We start from the raw sequence: 17,304 nt of genomic DNA, 5'->3' as shown, positions 1-17,304 counted from the left end.
TGTGTTGTGAGCACAGTTATGTTTTATTGTCAGTAATGTACTGATTTTGCAGGACCTCAGCATGCATGCTTGTCTGCTTAACTGTATCAGTGCCCCATTGCATGTGGTATTAAGGCAGTTATTGTGGCTCACCTACCTTGTGGCAGCAATAATGTTGTTACTGTCATAAATGTGAAGGAACTTCCTTATTCTTAACAGAGAGTAAGAATAACTGCCTCTGCCTCACAGTTTTATGTGACACTGAAGTAAGGATTGCCACAATGCTAGTAGATTGACTGTTAACTATGTATTATATTTGCCTTTCTCTTTAATTTTAGTTAATTGTATTCTGGTATGGGAAATGAAGAGGAGAGAAATAGGAAGGCGCACTGTGTGGTTTTAATATCTTAACCATTTTCAGCTGGCTATTAATTCATTTAAATCCCAAGGAATTATCAAGGAAACTTAATTTCCTGAGCTGGTTACTAATGGGATTCCAGAGAGATAAGCAATTTGCTGCGTGGGATGTACCATATGAAATCGAGGAAAGAAAGCAAAAACCCCATTCCTAATCTGACGAAATCTGTAACCAAAATGCTAGTAAAGCTGAACAAGTGGAAGCTTTCAGTGAGGTCTGTGTCTATTGCTATGGGGACTGGATGCATGAAACGCAGAAAGTGGCTCACAGCTTTGCTTCTGAACTGCAGGACTACCTATCAGTTCCAGCTTGCTGCTCCTGCTCCTTGCAACACGGTTTGCTTTCTGTGTTTAGTGCTCATCCTGCAGCCGTGGGCACAGGGGAGGCCAAAAGGCGTTCTGCACTAGCAGGGGAGTCAGCAACCAGAGCTACATGCTGAAGACAGAAAGGATGCTTTTTAAGAGAAGAGTTAGCTATGGGAACCAAGGAAGATTTCAACTCTTTGAAAGGATAGATAACAGCAGGACAAGGGGAAATGGTTGAGGTTGGATGTCGGGGGAAGTTCTTTGCTATGAGAGTGGTGAGGTGCTGGAACAGCTGCACAGAGAGGCTGTGATGCCCCATCCATCCCTGGAGGTGTTCAAGGCCAGGTTGGATGGGGCCCTGGGCAGCCTGGGCTGTATGAAATGTGGAGGTTGGTGGCCCTGCCTGTGGCTGGAAGTTGGAGCTTGGTGATCATTGGGGTCCTTCCAACCCGGGCCATTCTTTGGTAAGATGACTAAAAATATCTTGATGTGAACAAATCGGCCTGGAGCGGCTTTGTGAAAGATCTGAAACAGTGTGGTTAGGAACACTGCGAGGATGATGGGATGGAAATGGAAGATACCTGGTATGGGGAAAATGGGACCTGATTAAAAATAAATAGTCTTTTTAAACTCCGAGTTAATTAAACTTGGACTCTCCAAAAAAGCCCTTTACCTGCTCAAAGGTTTTTGGTTACTTTGAAGCAGGAAGGCGCTATTTTCTTCCAAGTCTGTTGGAGGAGGGAGAAGTTGCAGTGCAGTAACTGTAGTGTTGTCTTGGATGATGGAAAATGCTCCTGTGTGTTAAAGTAGTCACTGTTTGTAGTGTGTGAAACTGGATGTGGAGGGTAAGGGATGTTGTAAAACAAATTAAGGGTGATTGTGAACGACTGTCAAAACTGAAGGCCTGTTCTTTTCAGGTGTAGAAAATGATAGTGCTTATTGGGAGAGAGAGAAGAGAAGCTAATATCTGTGCATGGAGTGTGGGTGGGAAACCTGGGAAGCGTTAGTCTTCAGAAGACACCAGCTTTATTGCCCATGTGTGATTTGTCAGCTCAGCTCTGCCTGCAGAGGCATCGTATTGCAGGGGAGGAGGTAAAAGCCCGTGCCTTCATGGATGTGGAGCAGTCAGCTGTCAGATCCTTGTTTCTGGTGCTTCGTTAGGCAAAGCAGATGCAGTGCGTCCTCAACAAAGCAGATTTAAGTGATTATTGGCTATTATTGTAGAGGCTCGTTAACTATTCCCAATGCCAGAAACATCTTCAAACTGCAGTTTGTTTTTAATCTGTGGGAGAGTAAAAGTTGGAATGATGCTGTATGTAGTGTAAAGAGATGGCTTATCTGCCATAAATCTTTGGCTCCACCATCTGCCATTGCTTTAAATCCCTGTTTTCCCCATTGGCTCACCTAGCTTAAGAGAATCAATCTCTTGAGTAGTTAAATCAGTTGCCATGCACAGTAACTAGGAGGCCAGAATGAGATTCTGTGATAAAATGTTCTTAATTACTTAATATATGATGACTAATGATTGAGGTTCCTACGTGAAACTTAGATGGAGGTGAAATAAATCACAGTTTAAATATAGGAGACTCAATACGTAAGTTGTTATTTGCATCTGCTGGACAAGACGTTGAGGCAGTGTGTAACATCCATTGGGAGTGCATTCAGTTACAGAGACAGGCTGATATCCCTCCTTGTGTGTGTAGAGGTGAGCTGGATAAGGGTTATTGCTCTGGTTTCTGAGCTGGTAGTTCAGAGAAAGCTGCCTGCTTGTGTACGATCTGTACATTAAAAGAACTTCTTGCCGTTGCAGTCTGTGTGGTCTGTGTTTTCCCAACAATACAGTGTTATTAAGCTCTGTGTTTTTCAAGGAATGGTGAATCTGCTCTAGCTTGTTAGGTATGAAAACTGATAACCTGCCTTCTCATTTTATTAAATGCAAATGTGAACGCGTCCTTCAGTAATACTGACTTTGAAGAGATTATGTTTTTCTTTGGGTTTCTCTCTGTTATCTTTGCCCTGGAAATATATCAAGTGTTTAGTTATAATCTGGCATTTGATCTGGATTGCTATTTTATCTGTTGTCTTGCTGTTTTTCGTAGCTTTGAATTCATACTTTGTGAAAGAATCAGCCGGTTTCAGTGCACATTTCCCATGTTAACTGTTTTTAAATTGCTTCTTGAGCTCAGATAAGAGGTGGCTGTTCACTATACCAGTTCGATCTTCACTGCTGCTGCTGGCTTAAAGCCTATTCATTATTTTTCTACTGTCTGCATTAGATAATGTGATCAATTATTGCAGATAATGTTTGCTCCAAGGAGCCCCTGTAGCTGCTTCCTAGTCCACCCAGCTGACTTCATTCAGTGTCCTTGAGGATTCCTCTGGATAGCATCCAGATGTTCCAAATGTGTGGTGAAATCCAACCCAAGAGCATGCAATTTCAATATTTAACTTTACATTTAATGAACACAAAGGGCATAAATTACATGTTACTACATATATTTTCCACGTTCTGTAAAACCAATGCCATTAGGTGGTTGGTCAGTAGTGCAAAAACAGGCTGGTAAGTCTGCAAGTGGGAGCAGGGGAACGGAGCAGTGCAGGCAACTTGTGCACCACTTGGAATGCTTTTAGGCAGCAGCTTTTGGAAGGCAGTGATGTGGCTTTTTGGCAGAGGGCACAGAGAAGGGAATCTTCTGTTCTTATCTGCAGCAGACACACTTAGTCATTGATTGTGTGATTCAGAACACTTTAATTCTTATGCTGGAGTCATCAAAGCTCAAACTTTGGAAATCTTGGTCTGTAGTTGAATATGTATTCGTGTAATGTGCCAAATCAGCTTGAAAGCCTTTGTAATGTGAGCGGGTGACAGACTGAGCTTTGTATAGGATTGTGTGGATGAAATCAGTTGTCCTCCAAAGCGTTCAGTTCTTCAGTGGTGTGTGAGGTGGTGAGTACCAAAGCCGTTGAACTTGGAGCAGGATTTATTTATTTATTTTTTGCAAGATCAGAGCTGCAGCTTAAGTACAGTGAGGTGGGGACACAGTCGAGTCTTGCTGGCACCCCATGGTGCACGTGTTGTGCCAAGGCGTAGGAAGGGCTGGGAGATTTGGTTGGGTGGGGTTATGTTGCTTTTTCCCCATTATCTGCTTATCAGTGAACTTGGAGTCTTAAGGATGAGGGCATGATTTAACTGTGAAACGAGTCAAATGCTGCTACTAAAACTGTTTGACAGTAGCTGTGGGGTGACCTCATTGCAGCCTGCAGTACCTACAGGGAGCCTACAAACAGGAGGGAGTCAGCTCTTGGGAAGGGGAGATAACAGCAGGACAAGGGGAAATGGTTTGAAGTTGAAGGAGGGCAGATTGAGGTTGGATGTCAGGAGGAAGTTCTTTGCTGTGAGAGTGGTGAGGTGCTGGAACGGCTGCCCAGAGAGGCTGTGATGCCCCGTCCATCCCTGGAGGTGTTCAAGGCCAGGTTGGATGGGGCCCTGGGCAGCCTGGGCTGCTGTGAAATGGGGAGGTTGGTGGCCCTCCACAGGGGTTGGATCTTCGTGATCCTTGGGGTCCCTTCCAATCCAAGCCATTCTGTGGTTCTATGAAATATTCAGATGTATGAATTTTTGTCATTGGTCATCTTCACTCTGAGCAGTCAGACAGCAAGTACAGAGGTACTTGCTGTTCTATAGCCCAAATCACATGCCATGCCTTTTTTACACCCTAGGCCTCTGGAATGTATTGCAGTTCAATATCTTTTGCTCAGCATTTGTTGCATTCAGTGTGAAATCTTAAAATCCAGTATACCTAGCTGCTGTTTCCCACAGAAATTGTGAGGTATTCTGTAACTTGGCTGCTGCAGCTTCAATTCTGTGCTGTACCTCTTTATGTATTTAATGTTTTATTACTTCCAACCCTGGAGGGTTGAGATGTTATCTGAGCATAGGGTCAGGATGACTTGAGCTTTATCACTGAGCATGCACATGGAGAAATGTATTTATACAGGACACAATTCTGCCTCTCTTATTTCTAAGGACGGCTGCGTGTGTGTTTGGGGAGGGAGGGACGTGAGTCTTATCAGTGGTAAAACCATGCTGTGTGAACTGCATGAGACATTTGATGAGACGTTCTCTTATCTAATGTAACGTAGGAATAGAAAGCAAGTTGCCTGTAAAGCTTGCTTTAAACTTTAATAAATTGCGGAAGAGATAAGTGGTAACTCCTGCTTGTGAGTGCACCCAGCACAGCCTACTGAAGCCAGGTGCCACTGTTACTTCTTTTAAAACGAATCTTTCCAGTGTTTAAGCTAGGATGCTGTATTTAAATTTTATAGGGGAATAAATTTTCCTTCCTTCTCATCTGAATCCATTTTTACTGGAAAATGATAGAAAGTGTGGATTTGAGAACACAATGAAAATGACAGGAACTGAGACCAATAGAGGCTACTAATCCTCTAATTACTTTCTGTGAATACTGGGAGTTGTGCTGCAGAACGTTCTTCAGTACAATCTCAAGTAATCTCAATTTATTCCTTTCCAAAGCTGCAGAGGGAGGGATTTTGCTGCCAGCTTGGAATAGTAATGGACTGTGGTGGTCTTTATCTGACAGCAGTAGAACAGATGCGGCTACTCTGCTAAACGTCTGTCTTCAGGCTTGATTTTTTTCCTGGGTGCTGATTGCCCTCTGATTACCCATTGACATCCCAGGTTGTGAAATGGAGCTGAAAGCTCAGGTCAGTGCAGTGCTGTGCTTTGGTGGGTTGGGTGTGTGTCGTTTGAGTGGTTGGTTGGCTGTGTTGGACTGACCTGTACAAGTCCTTTGGTTCTGCTCTGATATCAAAGCTGTTCCATGGTAAATGTTCCCCGTGTTTTGGCTCCAGTGCTTCTTTTGTACTTCTTTATTCTCTAGCTCACTGTTGATACTTGAATTGTTCCCCACTTTGTATTTCATGCTGAAGCTGTAAATAGGTATTCAAACCAAAAAGGCCAAGGTATGCAAGCTTTTTAACTGGCTTTCAGCTGAACCTCCCTGTACAAGCACTGAATCTACTTTGTGAATCCGTTAGCCTGTAGAACTCTTGGAGTGACAGCCAGTGACTAAACACTGATAAATGAATCCCAAATTTGGTTGTTCACACCTCCTCACAGCTCGGGTGGATGGCTGAGGGTTTGCACTTGAGGATGCACTGAGCACCCATCACTTTCTGACCATTCTCAGTGCTGCTCCATACTACCATTATTGTGCCATCTCACTGTGTGCAGCGAGGGGCTTGCTTTCTTTCCTGGGATAACTTTTATCAGTACCAAGTCTGAGGCCCAGGGCCGGCCAGACTTGTCCTTTTTGTACGTATCTACTACTGAAGGCTCTTATAGCCAGCTGCAGTTTGATATGAACTTGGCAGCTGCATAAACAGTGAGGAAAGCTCCTTGCTTCCCATTTGTTAGGGGTTTGGTTTTGCATCTCCCGTGCAGCAGCATCAGGGCAGCATCATAGTGTGTTAACTTTATGGCTTCAATCACATCAGTAGCTTAGGCAAGCAGTGTAAGTGTGTGGGTTTTTTTAAATATACGGAGTTGCACATAAGGAATTCAAGTTCTGAACTTTACACAGGAAGATGCTCCGTAATATGTATAACTGTAAAGGTTAGGATTACTTTTTCTCACTGTAAGATCATAGAAATTATAAAAAAAAAAAAAAGTGGACGTTTCCTGCATATGAAATGCACGTTGTTAACTGGTGTGCTATTTCTTTGACTTAGGATCTGAACATGCACCAAGAGCCTGCTGATCAGAGCCTCCTCCTTCATCCCAGCTGGAGGCAGATCCTATGGGCACGCTCCTTCTGTGCTTTCTCTCACAGTGCTCAAGCTGTAGTGTGAAGTTCAGAAAGCAACTTCTGTCCTTTGTTGGGCTCCATAAAACCTAACTGCTTTCCATAAGCGTTAAATGGCTTTTTGGCAAGAGTTAACTTTTTCTCTCTCCTGAGAGATTTCCGTGCAGCTGCTTAACAGGTCTGTTAAGGTAACTGTCTGGAGAGCCTTTGGCTGTCTTAATGTAAAATTGATTTGTGTCAGATTGAATTTATGGTTTCTGGAAGCTACAGAATGATATGCAGCTTCTCATCTTGTTATTATGTGCTCTCCTTTGGCAGGCAGGCTTAGATCGGTGCTCGTGGGTGCTTTGATTCACAGAAGCATTCACTGCTGATGTGCTAAGTGTACAAATCTTTCAGTCTGTGTATTGATAGAGGCCCTTGAGGGGACTCTATCACTATTTTTTGTGGTTTTTAGTTAAAGATTCTAATTTCTGACTGTTTTGTGTGCTTGGCGTATCCAAATACATAAGTGTAGCCAAGCATCTGCTGCTTTTGTTCCTGATGTATATAAATGAATTGTAAACTGCTGGCACCAGAACGTTCAGCTACAAACACTGTTGCATCCTTCTCTAATTACAGACACTTCTGTGGGTGTATCAAGAGTGTTGGGGGATGTGCTCCAGCTGCTGTAGCAAAATCATATTTGGGCCTTCCTCCATGCCTGTATGCGTTCTCCTTTAAGGCAGTGATGTGACTGCATGGTAGGCTGAAGCTGAGATGGGAACAGGTGTGTGATCCAAAAAAGTATCTTAACCATTCCTCAAAACTGGAAGAAAGATGGAGGTATATGTGAATCCGACCTGTGATGTGGAAGGTGGATCTCCAGAAAGAGTCATACGATCATCTAGGTTGGAGCAGACTTCCAAGATTACACAGTTCAACCGTCAGCTTCACCTACCGAGTCCTGTCACCAAACCATGTCTCATACACCCTGTAGTGAACAGTTAAGGTAATGAAAAGGCAGCATGATAGAATAAATGAGGAATTGTGAGATGACTATTTCTAAGTGTGAATAATTACTGTTGATTACCAGTGTAAGAACTGTGAAGTTTAAAGGAGCATGCATACATGTCCTGTCCTGGAAGTCAGAGACCAGTTTTTGGAACCCAGGTGAGGTATATCAGATTGACAAAAATCAGTACAGGGCAGTGATAATGTGTGCCTTTTCCTGGGCTTTCAAAGCAGGTGTGATGTCCTCGGAGCAGAATATGTAAGCAGCTCTGAAGAAGTTGCAGTAGACGGTGTAGGAGCAATGTGCAGGCAGGAATTTGCTGAAAGGAGCATTCTGGAGTTTGGTGTGAGTGATGATGCTGAGTGGGTGATGTATCTGGCACTGCTGCGCCTTATTGTGCGTGCATCTGAGCTGCCTGCAGCTCTCCTCTGCTGGGGGGAGGGGAAATGGAGCGGGCTGACTAAGGGAGGAGTGTTTACAGACTTGATTTCGAAGATGTGTGAAAGATCACTGCAATGTAGTGTTACTTAATGTATGCTTAAAGGAGAATGGAAGGGGAAGATAAAGGTCTGTAAGGGGTAAAAAAAAAAGCTAGAAGGCCAGATGGAAGGAAAATGCTTCCCAGGTTAGGCAGGTAAAGTGTTGATTCATAACACTCAGAAGAAATTTGTGATGCTCAAAGAGGTCCTGAGGCACTACATAGTATAGCTGCATCTGTTAGTATAAAACTGCACCTTCTTCAAGCTGCTCCTAATGCACTGGAATACAAAGCAGAAGGCCTTGCACTGCTTTACCAGACGTGCTCAGGAGTCCTAGGTGTTAAGGCAGGACTTGGGTCTGCAGTAATGATGATTTTGGCCATCTGGAGTCAGTCCATGCAATTCAGAATGCCTTGCTAAGGCACTGATTAATGCTTGCTTTCATAGGAATAACCCACCCTGCAGTATTCCCCAGAATAACAGCATGCACAGAGGTGTTGGGCTCTGTGTGATCTGTCAACATCCACCTTGCTTTACAATAAACTTCCCTGGGGATGCTCTTAGATCACTGCCTCCTTGCTTATTGCATTACTCAGACTAGAGAACTACTCCAATGGGATATTTTGGTGCCCTTTGAGGAGAAAGGGCAGTCTGCAGTGTTGTCTAAAGCTTTGTGCAAGCCTCAGTTCAGCAAATGGAGGAGATGTAAGGTCTGCCCGTTGAGCTGATAAATGGCAATTCAGCAGCAGCACAACCCCACGTGTGCACGTGGAGCAGATGGCTGCCATGTATACAAATGCGTTGTCCCTTCTTCCCCCTCCCCCTCAAATATACAAGCTCAGCATGAAAGGGTTCATAGGAAACAAACATGAGCGCTTGGAAGCCACAAAAGCTTTTAAGTGTAAATAACCAACTAGAATTAGTTTGTTTCTAGGTGCTGAGCCCAGACTTTCAGAGGGACTGACTTGCACTTAGGTGAATTGAACAGAAGTGGCCTCAAGTTGTACAGAGATTGATTTGCTCCAAGTGGGATTGCAAACAGTGCCGGGCGTACAGAGGTTTAAACTGTTTCTTTAACTGGCAAAAATCCCACTTTGGGTTGTTTATGGCTGTTAATGCTCAGATCAGCAAATAAACACGACTGTCTGAAACTGGTATGGAATTTGATGTTTTTACAGTTACAATTGGTGCTTTTCAGAAAGCAGCTTTTTCCTCACCTGCATTTGCTGACTGTCTTTAACCACTTCGTGACACTCAGCGTTTGAGACTGATGTTGATTAGAGAGGGGAGGTGTTGGTATTCAGAAGAGGCCGTAGATATTGCAGTTGTAATTCAGGCTCTTATTGCCAAGGAAAGGGGAGTGCTGAAAGCAGGGTTTGTGTGGAGCTGTGCAGGGAGCAGATGCAGGCATGGGGAGATTTCCATGATAATGTCTCTTATTTTCTCTGAAAGAGGCTGGGGGACAATTGCATATAATAGCTGTATCAGTAGCTAGAGGTCAGTGTAAATTTCCAGAGTTATTGAAATACAGCGCTACAGAAGCAGTAATTCTGGGCAATTACTGGTGGCTTTACATTGAGGCTGGATAACACTGCAGGCAGGCTTTAGTTAACATTACATGAATTGAAAACTGGTCTAATTTGCTGGGGAACTTCTGAAGTGGGCAAAATCTCAGTGTCATGATTAGGGACCCTTGGTGTGGTTTCTACATGATAACCCAATGGTTGTTGGCTCTGACAGTCTAGAAATCCAGTGGAAGCGTGCTGGGTTCTTCCCTTTAAAACAGAGTCTTCCTTGCTGGCTAAAGCCTCTTTTTTCTTCTTAAGAACTTTTGTCTGGTGTGCCTGAGTGTTTGTGTTCTTTTCTGAAAGAAGTTGAAGGCTGGCAGCCAAGGAAGAAAGCGTTTAACTCATGAAGGCACTGCTGTCATTAATTTCACACGCGTCAGTGTGGTGTCGGTCAGCTTGACTACCAACAAAGGAAACTAAAGCGTTCCCATAAATCATTTTATTGTCCTAATCCAACCTAATTAACTCAACTAGGACTCCTGTTCTAATGGAACAGCCCTTCCTGCAGGACAGCTGCCTCTTTTCTTAATGGATTTGCGCTTTCCTTCTGCTGTGGTGCATGAGAGTTGGTAACCATAACGCTGTGCCTTTCGTCTGATCTTTGGGGAGATGGCTGGGCATGAGTGAAGCTTCAGTTTCCAAAGCAGAGCTCACGTATTATTCTTCTTCCTGAAAATACTATCAGCAGAGCAAAAAAAAAAAGCAGGAAAACATCCATTTCTGGCAGTGGATTGGACCTGCTGCTTGTACGTAACGGCCTGAAGGCTGTGAGAATGTCAGGATCTGCTGCTTCAGTTGATTCATGGACACATTCCTGACACAGAAGTTTTGACCCCGTTGCATGGCAGCGTTAATGCTGAGTGTTTCTGACCTGTTCTTGAACTGCTGGGCTGAAGGTGCCTATAGCACATGAGCACCTTCATCATGTCGGTGCTGGGAAGGGCTGTGGCACATCAGCAGGTGCTCCTAGATGAGGAACATCTGCCTGATGGTGGGTAAGAAACCCGTGTAATTTTTCCCCTCTAGGGGAATATTGCTAGGAGATCTGCATTTAACCTTGGGGGAAAAACACACCTGTACTTTGCACACCTTTCTTTGGGCCTCGTCCTTAGTCCAGGGTATTTACTATACCTGCAGTGTCCTGTTGGTCCATAAAGGCAATTCTGGAGTGGTGTTGACATCAGTCTGTCGTTGCACAACAGGAACTGGTTAAAGCTTGTTTTCAGAGGTACTGCCCTCTGCTAATTGCTGGGATGGAGGCTGTGTGCCCCATCTGTGGTTAGGGTAGGAGTTGACACTTGCAGTGTTGTCTTGCTCCTGAGTAATGCTGGATGCCTGCAGATGAGAAGGTGCTGTGCATGGCTACTGCTAACTGGGCATAAGTTTTGTTTGCTGAAGGTGTTTTTTTGGTGTTATCCTTCCTTTTTCTCTATTTTGCTAGCAAAAGTAGAGTTCTGATACTGCTTTTTTAACACAATCTTTGTATGTTCTTACTCCCCTTACCTGCTAGGTGTTTTTCTGTATAGGCTGAGTGCATTTGGCTTTCCCAGTTCTCAAAATGGTGATGTGGGGATCTGGAGGGATAGCAATGCATTCAGGTGGGCTGAGATGTTTTGGGTGGGCCGAGCTACTGCACTGCTGTTGGGGAAGCACTGTTTGATGTTGGTTCCTCTGAGATCGGGCAGGTCTGTAAGCCGAGGCCTTTATGCAGAGTGCTGTGATGAAGTCTTGCTCTCCATCTGGAGAGAAAGAAGCAAGGATGGAAATTGTGGATAAAGAAGTGGGGAAAAACCAAGGCCAAGCGTAATTTTGGCCCATGGGAGCAAAATAACAGAAAGATTGAGGAGCTGCTATGAAGTAGCTTGCAAAGTTCTGATTTAAGTTGAACTGCTTTGGCCATGTCAAGAGTGAGGGTGGGTTAGTGAGGTTAATATGCACCTCTCCAGCCTCTGTTAATATATGGCAGTTTTTATGTCCTTAAATTACTGGAATGCAAATTTTGAGGCTGTGGGAGCACTGCACAAGTGAGCTAACTGCAAGCTTTGCTTTTAGCAATGGAGAGAAGGTTTTCTCTTAAGATAAACTGCTTCAGCATGCAGGAGCATGGAGCAAATGTGTGCTGTCCTGCAGCTGAAAGTCTCATGGAGGTGAGTGACTTATTGCAAACGTGAGCTCCAGCTTGGAGAGGTGCTGGGGAAGCCTTCATGCCAACTGGAATATAGCACCCCAATCTTCCTCTTCCTTTCATTTGGACTTAAAATCCCTCAGTCCCAGTGTGGGCATGGAGCTGCTGGCAGTGGGATTGTCATGGAAGATGTCTTGCTCTGATTACTTCTTACTTTCTTCTTCCATAGAGTTTTTGTCCCCACTCTATCTCCTGAAGGCTTTACTTGAATGCAGCAGCTTGAGACAGCAGGCCGTACGGACCCAATTGTATAGGCAGCAGGGTGAATCTAGCCTGCATCTCCCCAGCAGCATTCTGGCTGGACAAGAGGTGGTATTTGCAATGGCCAGCCTGGAACTGCATGTCTCTGAGCTGTTTGGCAAGCTCAGGCTATTTGTGTTAGTGAGGTGGGGTTTTATTCCAGCTCAGCTTACTGGAACTGTGCAATTAGTGGCAGCCTAGGAGAAGTATAAGGGGATTGGAGCAATCCATCACCAGGCTTTTGGGACTGGTAACACTGTGTTTCTATAGCTTATCAAGCTATTGAGGTCCTTCATGATTTTTTGCCTGTGGATGCACTCCACTCGCAGTGCTGCTTTATTGAGATATTTGCCCTGCACTTGTAATTCATTGTGCCAGTTCTTGGGTTTTGTGTAGTCCTGAAATAGTGCTACTTTTCTTCTTAGCTAGAAATGGTCAATTTCTTTGAGACAAGCAATTAAAATACTTGTAAAATGTCCTTTGAATTGAAGGAACTGTTGGTGCTGAGTAGCCGGGCTGGAACATTGCTTGTAATAGTCTCAGCTTTTTGAGAAATGATTACACAAGTCCAGGAAACAAAATGTGGCTTTTTGCACTGGAAATGACTGGGTTTGAACAGAGGAAGGCAAAGAGGAGAAATAAGATGAGGAAGAAAGGGGGGGGGGGGGGGGGGGGAAGAATACAGATTATGTCCTACGCTAATATTTCAGATGAGATGCCGACCATGGATGACCTAATGGGAATTATTAGCACATCTGTGCCCTACATTCTATTGATGAGGACATGACCTTAAGTATTCCTGGAGCTTCTTACTTTCCCACTTATCTTGTTTTGTTTTAATTGGACCTTAGAAATTGCAGACTGAGAAGAGTGTAAGCTTAGGGCACTCATCCTTGCCTGGTAATTTCACCCTGCTGCTGGTGGTCAGTATTCATGGGCTGGCTGGAGCTTAAGGCAGGATCATCAGGTAACAGTAAAGGATGGGGCTGTCTCCCATGATGGTTTCAGCTGCCACCATTTTTTTTTACAAACAAATGAATTTTGTCTGAAAGCAATTACTTTCTGACACTTGAAACGCCTGATAACGTGAGTAGAAGTTGATCATTGCAGTATTATGCTTGAAATGCAAAGCGTAAGGGTCTCTTGTTGCTCTTAATGTTTCATGTTCGCTCTCTAGCATCTGAGACCTGCTTGGGGCATGAGATCCCACTCCTCACGTGTTGGACAGCAAAGAGGAGAAGCTCTTGCTGCATGCTTTGCTCCTGGCGGGTCACAAAGTGGTGGTGACTTCATTTGCATTGCATCTACAGATGCTGTTAGTTCTTGCAACACACTGTGCGTCAGCATAATGGTTATTACCAAACAGCCTGCCCATTGAACACGAGACATTTCGAATCTGTTAGCGCACCACCAATCACCAAATGTGTTTACCTCACTTTTCAGCAGTCATTATCCCTGCTGGAAGAAAAACAGGGGAATTAGGCACCATGGCTTGAAGTCACAGAACCTCTCAAGTGTGAAAAGCTTGCTTGCAGACAAACTTGGGAGGGACTAGTGAGGTCATCTTGCCAATCCTTTGCCTCCAGGTATTATCACCTAAGCCTAAAGCTTTAGCAGGTGTTGAAGCTGCTGGGAGCTTTCAGCAGAGGCATGTTGTAAAGCAGTCTCTAATCTGTTGCTGCAGACACTCGGTTGCAAAAAAGAAAAGAATACTTTTGCCAGTGTTTTTTCATGTATGCATCAGTAGTTTTGCTCGCCCTTAGTAGGCTTTCAGTGTGCATGGCAGTGTTTTAGGTAGCTCTAACATTCAGCAACGCTTCTAATGATTTGTTTAGCACTTGTAGCAATAGGAACTTCTGGGCTTCTGTGGGAGATGTCAGATAGAAGAGCAGAATACCTGTAGCTGCTTGGCTTACCCACCCCAGCTGTGATTTTGTAGGTGAAGAGCCCCACTAGGGAATGAAGCTGTTGAGACTAGAAAACAAACCCCTTCAGCAGGAATCTGGAGAAAGCTTTGATTTATTAATTCAGTACTTAAGTATCTGCAAGTGTTTCTGAGTAGTAAGTCATTGCCTTTTTCCTAATGACGTGTCATTGTATGGACTTGATATTTACACACGGTCTCCTGTTAGCCAATAGGCACAGTTTCTCAGTGGGTTCTCCTCTGTCCTGAAGCTTTTATTGATGCATTTACATTGTACACAGAGTGCAATTATGCTTTGACATTGCATAATAACTATTAATCCCAAGCTTGAGAACCGATCATTAGTGCCACAGAAATGCTGTATGAGTCTCAGAGGTGCCAAAAAAATTGCTGTGTGCCACCCCTTCTTACAGCTCTCCACTGGGACAGCTGTGCTCTTATTTTAGGTGGGGAAATGGGTTTCTTGCTGTTTGTTTTGTTGTTTGTGGGTGTCTGTTTTAGAGCTGTGAGCACTCCTATGTTGGAGTGATGTCTCTGGTCTGTTCTGGAAGTCATTGCACTGGTACAGCTTTTCTGTAGAGATGTAAACCTGGGAAGGCTTAACAAGAATTCGTACTCAGCCAAATCATATCGTATTATAGAATGGCCTGGGTTGAAAAAGATCACAATGATCAACTAGTTTCAACCTTCCTGCTATGTGCAACAGGAGTGTCCTCTTGTCGTCTTGCTTTAAATGCTGAAGTACTGCTTGGTCTTTGCTGCATTCGTATCTGTAGAGATCAGTTTCCTTTGGCAGGGAGTGAGAAACACTAGAGTGAGGAAAAACATGTTGAAAGTGCACGCTCTTCCTCATGATTTATGTAAGTGCTAAGTCTGCTCGATTCTAATGACTCCTACCTTCAAAATCCTGGCATTTTTAATTGGGAATTGATCTAATTGCATGCTTGCTTAAAAAAGAAGACAGAACTAAGGAACCCTAAAAGCCCAATCTTTGGAGCTGGGTTCCTCTGAGGCATGGGAACTTCGTATAATTTGAGTTAAAACTGTATGCTTGGAGTCTGGACAATGAAAATGGTAGGTATGGGTACTTTAAAACCAGAAGCAAATGAGAGCAGCTTGTGATTTTCTATTATAACGAGAAGTCCTGCATTTATTTACCAAGCCTCATATTAAAATTATGATCATGGTCAAAGGTTTTTATATAGCAAAATGAATTTGATTATGATATTCCTGTAAAACTGTATATAATTTATTTTCTTTTTTAATTCAACAGGCTATCAGCTGCAAAGGTCAGCACAGTATCTCTTACACTTTATCCAGAAATCAGACGGTTGTAGTGGAGTACACACATGATAAAGATACAGACATGTTTCAGGTAAGGCTCTGTGCAACTCCTTTCTTTTTAATTTCTTTGAAGCAATACGTGAAGCCATAGTTCTGCTTTATATTCTTCAGGGCATCTTGTCTGTGGTGTGGAATTCTTGTGCAGTTGCCCTAATATGTTGTCAAAGCACTGCCAGCATCTGCTAATATCTGTACTGCCTCTCTGCTGTCCCTACACTTGTTTTTTTCTGCAAGGGCAGTGTGGTGATGGTACAAATATTACCAGAAAGGAATGAGTAGTCCATTTGAATTCATGAATAAGCAGAAATTATGTACCCTCCTGCCTGTGCCAGCTTCCAGTTGATTGAATAACTGCAGTAAAATGAAGTGAATGTGAGCAGAACATGGGATGAGAAAGAAGGAAAGGGACCCGTGCTGAGTTTTCTCTATGTACCTTAATATCCAGTGTGTTTTCACTTACCCACATATGCGTGTTTGTTTTTCTCTTCATCTGATAGTGTGGTAACCTAAGCTAGCTATTGTGTGATGCTTATTTCAGTGGAAACTTCAAGCTTGGAGGAAAAACAAAGATGCACAACCTTTTCCAATCTAGACTTACTGGGTCTGTCTCGTCAGCGACCTCTGTAATTAGAGCATCTTATCATGGATTGTTATCCCTGCTCATTCAAATTCAGAAGGGTCAGCAACTGCATGCTGTTGACAGAAGAGGAAACATCTCTGTCAAGATGAAAAGGGCTTCTTACCTTGTGGGGCTTCTGTTCTTTACTCTGTGTAATGTTTTCCCAGTATTTCTTGGAAATGGTTCAGTCCAAAGAGAGAGTGGGAAGAAACAGTGTTGTCCACATGCTCCACCATTATAAAATGATCATTTGGGGTGAACATAACAACTTTGGTAAAAGGAAAACGTAACCCCTGCTTTTGAGTTCCTGGTTGATATTCGTCTCTGCGTGGTGCTTTGAGTAGCTGCAGTAAAGTGTTTGTACATTTCAGTAATCGTGAAAAGCCATTTAAGAAAGCTGGAGGTTTTTCTACTTCTTGTGTACAGTAACACAGATAAAAGAATTCATTGTGCTAGTGAAGAGTAGCAGAACAGCTGCTTTTTTGGTTGCATTGTATAGATAACTCTTTCCTTGTATAATAATATAGTGGTAGTTGCAGCTTTTCCTTTAGGGAAGGATGTCAGTAAAGAATTAGCTGGAGGGATCAGCTGTCACTAATGAAATCTAGCAGCCTGAAGTAAAGCCATGCTCTGCAGACTACTGTAGAGGTGATGCCTGTCTAAGGCAGGAGGGTAAGGGAGCTAATTAAAGGTACTTCAAACCTAAGCCAGGATTTTACCTTGAGAGGAGCTCTCTACACTCACTTCGGTGTGGAGCAGCCTAGCAAATGTAGCAGCTTCCCCTGGCACCCGTTGGGATCCATTGATGCTCAGCAGAGCAGGAACTTGCATGGAGTAACACAGTGAGACAGCTTGAACTGACCCAGAGACCTACTGCACCAGCTGGCACTGCAGTGCACATCTCAGTGCCGTTCTGCAAGCCTGGATCAGCTCTCAGAGGCTGAGTGAAATGTCACAAAAGCTCTCATTTTTGCTTCTCTACTCATTCACCTCTGAGACGATGCCCGTGGTTCGTGCCACTGTCTGTCCTACCTTTGTAGTTACATGACTGGTTTGACCTGTTACAAGCCAACCCATCCCATCTTATTAACAGAACGTTTTTAGACAAGTGTGGTGTTTGTAGAGCATCCCAGTCCTCCTGGTGCCCCCTCAAACAGCTCATGTGTCAGGGTTACAACTTCTGTGTTGTTCCGATTTGTCTTTTCAGCTCAGCCATGATGTGAAGGCTGTCATGCTGTGACTTGATCTCAGCTTTACCTTGAGTGCTGCATGCTGGTTCGTGTTTCCTCTGCCTGTAGCCTCCTTCGGTGTGCTGCAGATATGGGCCTGAAGGCTCTGATAAGCATGTAACGGGGAAGGAAATAGTCTGGTAGATTGTGACAGTATTTTGCTGCTTGGGGCATGCTCAGACAGCAGCTGAAGAG

The 17,304-nt window shown here is 43.8% G+C and overlaps 1 protein-coding gene across 3 annotated transcripts in view; it reads left to right on the top strand.

The window, feature by feature from the left end:
* The window catches only part of PELI2 (pellino E3 ubiquitin protein ligase family member 2), a 66,705-nt gene that overhangs the window by 36,899 nt on the left and 12,502 nt on the right, over nt 1-17,304 (top strand). For all 3 annotated transcript variants that reach the window (XM_048948298.1, XM_048948297.1, XM_048948296.1), the window contains one exon: nt 15,191-15,292. In XM_048948298.1, coding sequence (XP_048804255.1) covers nt 15,191-15,292 — 102 coding nt within the window. The remainder of the gene's footprint in view (nt 1-15,190; nt 15,293-17,304) is intronic.

The sequence above is a fragment of the Lagopus muta genome, chromosome 6 (assembly GCF_023343835.1).
Source record: "Lagopus muta isolate bLagMut1 chromosome 6, bLagMut1 primary, whole genome shotgun sequence".
In the NCBI taxonomy this organism is placed as follows: domain Eukaryota; kingdom Metazoa; phylum Chordata; class Aves; order Galliformes; family Phasianidae; genus Lagopus; species Lagopus muta.
This window is presented reverse-complemented; position numbering and strand designations above follow the sequence as displayed.